At 41.7% G+C, this 7,282-nt stretch overlaps 1 protein-coding gene across 1 annotated transcript; it reads left to right on the top strand.

The window, feature by feature from the left end:
• The first annotated feature begins 310 nt into the window (after positions 1 to 310).
• On the top strand, positions 311 to 6,811 carry ifrd1 (interferon-related developmental regulator 1). Its single transcript, XM_083999848.1, has 12 exons — positions 311 to 515; positions 2,265 to 2,369; positions 2,649 to 2,730; positions 3,429 to 3,553; positions 3,808 to 3,965; positions 4,132 to 4,182; positions 4,497 to 4,675; positions 4,804 to 4,912; positions 5,168 to 5,302; positions 5,484 to 5,612; positions 5,891 to 5,986; positions 6,130 to 6,811. Exons 1-12 carry the CDS (start codon positions 485 to 487, stop codon positions 6,214 to 6,216), a joined length of 1,287 nt encoding a protein of 428 aa, XP_083855974.1. The 5' UTR covers positions 311 to 484; the 3' UTR covers positions 6,217 to 6,811.
• The last annotated feature ends 471 nt before the right edge of the window (positions 6,812 to 7,282 follow it).

The raw sequence follows: 7,282 nt of genomic DNA, 5'->3' as shown, positions 1-7,282 counted from the left end.
TTTTTTTCCAGTTTAGATGGACACGTGTTTGGTAGTTAGATGTTCCTTCTCATTAGGATGACAATAAAGTGCGTATCAATGTCAAGACGTGTGTAGCCTAAAATGAACCAGGTAGCTATGCTGTGCACTGATAGACACATTTGACCAAAATAAACTAAGATGCATAGTGCCCGCGTCTCCATTCACTGCATCACGGGCGAACACACGCGACGCTTGTTCCTGTTCCCGGATTGGCCAGCGATGCCGGGAAACCTCCTCGTGACATGTCTGCCGGTATAAATACCCAGAGCCACACTGTGCTTACGCAGCCCTGGTTTATGAGGGAAAATGTATCGTCTCGGCCAACAGTCTATCTCCAGGATCGCTTTCAATTCCTTTTTATCCACGGTGCCACGGGAATATTTTCAATTTACGAGACACTACAATAAAAGTTGGTCGTGTATTGGCTGATTTTGGGTAAAATTTTACATTTTTCTTGACGAAAATGCCGAGGACTAAGAAGAAGAATAGCAGGGGTAAGTGTGCGGGCAAGTGGCCGCATTTCTTTGGCCTTCCTCGTTTTACTACTCTGTGCCGATGGTAGTTGTAGTTCTTTTCGTCATGCCAGTCCATTGACTGACATTGAATGTGTCTACGGCGATGACTACAAACGAGTCAGGGATGGCCTACGTCAAAACACAAAGCTAACTGGCCGGGCTTACACAAAGCCTCGCTGTCAACTAACAAAACGTGCCATCATACGAAAAATATTGTTCTGTATTTTACTTGTTGACACACTTATTTCACGACCATTAACTAATAATATGAACTAATTTGTACTTTACCACCAGCCTTTATCGATCGTCAGACTTAACGAGCTAATGTTAGCCAGCTTAATGCCAACTCCCTACTAGCAAGATAACGTTACAGCTTTGGTTGCTAGGTAAAGTTGATCTGAGCACCTGGCCTACGTGTGACAGCTTTTAACATGACAATGTCATCAGTGGACTAAAACACAACGTTTTTGCGGCTTTACATAATAAATACCGAGGGTTAGCTTCAACTCTCGAGCTTACGTCTCCATGTCAGCAGACTAACCGATATTAAACTTTAGCCGCATGTATTCTACCGGTATTCATTGCGGTAAGAGTTAGCTAACTTCAAACTGGTGTGTGAGACAAGGAACCGCTCTAGAAGTTGGTTGTTATTGTTTTCGCGACACAAGGCGGACATTTTGGACTCTGAAGCGGGTTGGAAAAGAGGCGGCGCCCGGTTTCTCAGAAATCAGCTGTTGCGGGGGTTGGAGGGGGAGGCTGTCCACGTCAACGCATTTTACACACAGGGACAATATCTATAAGTTTTGAAGGAAAAATGCCACTTCAAAACAGCTTGTGTTAACTATTGTGTCCACCATGGCCTGACATATGCAAATGCGTTCATTCTTGGTTGTGTTGTGGTTGCTCAAAAGGATGTTCAAACGGAAATAAGCCTATGCACGTCTTACACAGAGGTCAATTCAGGACAAGGCAGAGACGCCTGTTGAGTCTGAGTTAAACTCATACAATGAATGCACAATCATGGAGTGTGTAATTTCCTATATGCTGTGTTTTTTTTTATTTTTGTTGAACATTTCTCAACTAACACTTTTTTTTTTTTTTTTTCATAAGTGGAAAAATAAATGGACTAAAGATTTTCACACCCTCATAACTGCAAATGTTCACAACTCTCCCACTCTCTAATTTCGTTATCAGGAAGACCTTTTGCAACCGATACCAAGTATTTTGTGTTGTGAAATGCCTGTAAACTGCAGGTTTTCATTCCAGTCAACACTATTCTAACTGTTTTCAATGAAGGGTTCCTCTCCTGGACTGATAATAACCCACACCATCTGGTGTGGACTTGGCTGGAGATAAACTTGCTTCTCCTTTCCCTTTGTGGCAGGAGATTGCTACCTCTTTTGTTTCGTAGTTGAACCAAAACTGTACTTAGTCTATTTTGGATAGCAGACATGTTTCTGTAATGTCATGTCAGCTGGCTCATGTTGACCCAAGTCCCTCTTGCCTGAACATAATGTTGTGTTTACAAAGCCAACAGATGTATGGTTTGTCCCTGACCCTGTATTTTCATATGAGATAATGAAAAGTACAGCAGGATAAGGTGAAGGACACAAAAACTGATTAGATAACAGTACCTGTGTGGAGCTTGGATTATATAATTGAGCCCCCGACCTGCTGCACTATACTAATGCATTTGATTAGGCTTAATTATATTTGCTTTTTCTTTAGGAGGGCAGCATGGAAACGTGCAGCCTTTCAGTGATGAGGACGCCTCCATTGAGACCCTCAGTCATTGCAGCAGCTTCAGTGATGGCACCAGTGTAGCAGATGAAGGTAGGTTTGTGTACACCTGGGCATGCATCTGTTTGTATTACATGTGCTCTAGTAGCTTGAACTTGCAAGTACACGTGCTGGCAATGTCGTCAGTGGGTGTGAGCATTCATCAATGAACAGGAATGTACTACAGCCCTAGCCTGTCTCTTGGTCTGAACTTTGCTGTAAAGTTTCTTCTCGTGGCAAGTATTTGCCTGAAATACTATAAAGTTTTACTTCTGTTTCATCTGTTTTGTGTCAGGTTACTTGTAGTATTTGTAATTCTTGCTGTGTTTCTAGGTGCAGAGGCCAGCGAGGACACAGCCCAGGAGGATTTCCAGTACAAGTTGAAGGGGTTCATAGACAGCACTGTGGATAAAAGGTAAAACTTGAACCTTGTGATTTCTAACTGTCTAAATCCGTTATCTGATCTTTGCATGCAGGTTATAGCAAGTCGGAGCAGAGTTTCACTTCTACATGGGAATAAAGAAATGGCACGCTGCTGGAGCAAACACTGTATGAAAGCAAAAGTTGTTGAAAGACAGGAAATGGCATTAGGTCTTGGGTGATTTTTCTTTTACCCATTGAATAGTTAAAATGATTTTTTTTAAACTACTATGGGCAGTGTCAACTATGTAGCACAAAAATACGCTTGGGGTCATGGATATTATGCTTGGAAAATTGAAATAGAGCCTCTAAACAGCAAAGGTTTTTAGTAGGTACAGCTAAAATGTTTTAAAAGGCTTATTGGTGGGATGGGTAGCCCAAATTTAGAGAGTTGGTGTCAATCTCAGGAGAAAGGTTTCACTGAGGTTTGCAGCCCAGTCGAGCTAAAAATAGATTTCACCCCCAAAAGACCTGTCACAATTGGTTTGCTGAATGTGATGACACTGAAATAAGAATGCACCCAAAGTGCCACTTAACTGCCAAAGCCATGTGGGTGGTATATTTTAAGCTTACACTTAGACCTCTAATATATTATAGTGACCTTCCTTCACACTATAGGCTTGTATGAATAGGATGATATTTTTGATGGGGAGATTTGTGTAATCGTAAATGTTTGTGTAACTGTTTCCTCAGTGCTAAGACCAGACAGGGAGCACTGGATGGGCTTAAGACGGCAATGGCCACACGGATCCTGTATGAGTTTATCTCAGAGAGAAGGATGACCATCACAGACAGCATCGAACGCTGCCTCAAGAAAGGTACTTGAAATATTTTTTCTTATTTCAACCGTTTGATGTTGCTTTCTATTGGGATAGCCTAATTTAAATGTCAGCAAGTGGCTGTTTTTGTAGTCTTTTAATATCAGTGGATCTTAATTAAAGTCTAAACATTAGTTTTTTTTAAGACTAAGTTTTGCATTCAAGTCAAGTTTTGTAGGCTCTGTTCTATATACTTTTGAGTGATGCATCCTTAAAACCTTAAAGAAGTTAATGTCCACTCCTCTCTCTGTCAGGTAAAGGCGAGGAACAACGAGCAGCAGCTTCTTTGGCGTGCCTGCTGTGTATCCAGTTGGGCTCGGGCATCGAGAGCGAGGAGGTGCTCAAAACCTTGAAACCCATCTTCAAAAACATCCTGGCAGATGGATCAGCCAACATACAAGCCAGACAGGCAGTGAGTATCTGTTTTAGATTGTGACACTCTCAGCAGATGCCATGGAAGAATGCACTTTTGACAGGTTGTGAAACGGCAGCCGTCTTGTACCTGCTACTGTGAGGTTGTTACAGTGGATTATTCAGTGGAGATCCAGCTGAGTGAGGTCTCTTTGTTTCTCTAATAGGTGGCGACTAGTCTGGGCCTCTGTACTTTAGTTGCAGAAGATGACATTTTGGTAAGTTGTTGATCACGTCTTAAGTCTTTTCTATGGTTTGACACTTTTGGGCTTGAGGGCAAGATGCAGTGAAGTCTCTCTTACAAGGTTTTAACAGTCATATTTGTGTTCATTATTGGCTCTGACAGTGTGCCTCATCCAGTCTTAACATTCATGATGTCAACAGCTCTGGCAGCTGAATTCAAAAACGGCGGAAAGAAAGTTACTCATTAAGTCATCATTTGTGATGACTGGTGTTGCTCTTGAACACTTCCAGCCTCTTCTGCTCTGCAAATTCACAATTTTCATATGATCGCTGCTGCTTCCCGCTGTAGGACGTGCATTCCACCATGGAGTGCTTCGAGAACCTGTTCTCCCGGGCCTGCGCAAGAGTGGATGGTACCTGTCCTTCGGTTAACCCCCAGACGAGCCAGCTCTACACCAACGCTCTGCTGTCTTGGGCGCTTCTTCTCACCATCTGCACTGCCAGCCAGCTAAAGGACATCCTGCGCAAGTAAGACCCCCCGTCAACCCGTTTGGTTTCACAGCTGCTGTTGCCAAGTTAAGTTTTTATTTGACTGCGACCCAGATCCAGAAGAGCCCAGTAACAATTCAGTTTTAAATTCTTGTTTTGTTGTACAGATACCTGCCCAAACTGCCAAGGCTGTTGGAGAGTGAGGATGTCAACATGAGAATTGCTGCAGGGGAGACCATCGCCCTGCTCTTTGAGCTCGCCAGAGACATGGACGCTGTAAGTTCACATCTATTCTGTTTCCTCTACCACTGCTTGTCACTCCTAGTATAGTGCAGTGCAGTCAGCTGGACTCAAATGGGGACTAAATCACTGTTGTCAAATGCAAAAGGCACTGTAATTTTAGTCTTTACTTAATTTTCATGTATGCGTGACTAAATTTGATAAATGGTTCAGTTTTGCGAGTGTCTGGTCAGTGTGACTTGTCATTTTTCATAGTAATGACTACAAATTTCTTTTTTTGTGTTGCTTCAGGATTTCGAGTTTGATAACTGGGATGAACTATGTGATAAGCTGAATGCATTGGCCACAGACTGTAACAAACACAGAGCCAAGACGGACAAGAGGAAGCAGCGATCTGTGTTCAGGGACGTGCTTAAGGCTGTTGAGGTAAGTGCTGAGTGTCGGTTACCAGAGACTTTCGTTTCCAGGTTTTAGTTTACATGTTGGGTGTTAAATTCCCCCTTTTTATCCAGAGTAGGTCAGAGATGGTAGTTTAATCAGTTTGACCGAGTCATTGAATCCAATTTGTCATCATGGTTATTTTTCTCACCCCTCCTAATTCTCCCAGGAGGGTGACTTCCAGTCTGAGACCATTCGCTTTGGGACAGAGCGCATGACCATTGACAGCTGGGTCAGGAAGAGGACCTATGATGCTTTCAGAGAGTTTGTGGGATCTGGGATGAATTACCACCTACAGGTAATAATTGATTTGTTAAATATTGGCAGAATATAACATAAAATCACTGCAAGAATTGGTGCAATTAAAATGAAATGCATGGTGGGTGCTGTTGGACTACATTGATAGCTGGTGGGGAGGGTGTAAGCTGTAGAAAACTACATTTTAAATGGAGATGAAACAATGTTACACATTTCACAAAGTAGCTAATGGTGATGTGCAGCTGTTGTTTAGATTGTGTTGCATGCTGTCTGTTGATGGGATCATTTTTCTCATGAGTTTTTGTGTTTACTTATCAGGCAAATGAATTCATCAGAGACGTGTTTGAACTGGGACCACCTATTTTGGTTGATTCAGCCACAATGAAGGCCATGAAAATATCTCGCTTTGAAAGGGTATGTTGCACTAACATCTTACCAGAGATTCCCTTTATTATTTTTTTTTACTTATGGTGGCTTTGTTAATCCATACAACATGAATGGTTCCATATTATTTTCTGGTGGTCTTGGTTTTAACTCTTCCCTTGTCTCTTTTCCAGCATCTCCACAACTCTGCTGCATTCAAAGCTCGGACCAAGGCCAGGAGCAAGTTCAGGGACAAGAGAGTGGATGTGGGAGAATTTTAAATCCTTTTTTTTCTTTTCTTTCTTTCTTTCTTTCTTTCTTTCTTTCTTTCTTTCTTTCGTTTCTTTCTTTTTGACTCTAGTTACCTATTTATCGGGCATCTCTGCTTTTTCTTTTTTAGATGAACTGTCACAATGTTTTGTCCCCATGTTCCTCCCCTGAAATCTGTGTGGTAGAAATGTCAAACGTTCACCTTCTGTAAAGTTGAAAAGTGGCTATATATTAGACACTGCTCTATAAGGAACAACACTTTTCAAATGTAGAGGAGGTGAGTGAATGATTGGGTTTTGGGCGGAGTATAACTTAAATACATCCACACTTGAAGAGTGGTGTTGTACATACTGTGTATATTTGTTTTCTCCTTGTGTTAATATTCATTTTGTGGCCTTTTCTTTGAAACACTGTAATAAATTATATTATTTTGCTAGCATTTGTCTTGTACAATGTAGGTGTATTTGGTTAATGGTAATAGTAACGCTACCTAGTAAAGCCTTTAGTAGATTATTTCTGTATAGGACCACAGTGAATAGTGTTGTATTTTAGTATCAGGTCTGTAATTTATGGGCAACGATGGTGAAATAAACACTTAAAAGCTGTATCAAATGGATCTCATGTTTAATTTAAACATGAATATACTGTCTTATTTGACACAATCAGGTTGGTTGGACACTGTCAATTGGGACACTGGTCACTCACTCAAAGAGTCAATTCCCATCAGTGGAAAATTGGAAAAGCCAGTGGGTTTGTGGAGGTGAGTGTGACTTTTGAAATCTCACTGGAAGGAGTTTTGAAAACTGGCAATCTCAGCCTCTAGATATATAAAGGTCATTTTGAGGGAACGGGGCCGTGCAAATCTTTTTTATTGCTACCTCAACATATCAAAGTGAAGGTTGCTGCAGCCAAGGTAAGACTAGCATCACGGTGAGGGTGACTGAGCAGTACACCCTGCCTGCTGTACAGTGTGTATATTATACTCCACCGGAGCTGAGATGGAACCTTTCTGGGTTATTGATACAAGGCAGTGGTGAAACTATTAAAGGAAATGATAGAAGTGCAGCATACATGTCA

The sequence above is a fragment of the Trachurus trachurus genome, assembly GCF_905171665.1.
Source record: "Trachurus trachurus genome assembly, chromosome: 23".
Classification (NCBI taxonomy): domain Eukaryota; kingdom Metazoa; phylum Chordata; class Actinopteri; order Carangiformes; family Carangidae; genus Trachurus; species Trachurus trachurus.
Note: the sequence above shows the minus strand (reverse complement) of the source record. Positions and strands in the feature narration are given on the sequence as shown.

Bases quoted from the DNA above. Each gene is read 5' to 3' on its own strand.
- ifrd1 (XM_083999848.1), top strand. From the start codon at position 485: ATGCCGAGGACTAAGAAGAAGAATAGCAGGG. The intron at 516-2,264 runs GTAAGTGTGCGG...CTTTTTCTTTAG, and splicing joins TAAGAAGAAGAATAGCAGGG to GAGGGCAGCATGGAAACGTG. The intron at 4,183-4,496 runs GTAAGTTGTTGA...TTCCCGCTGTAG, and splicing joins TTGCAGAAGATGACATTTTG to GACGTGCATTCCACCATGGA.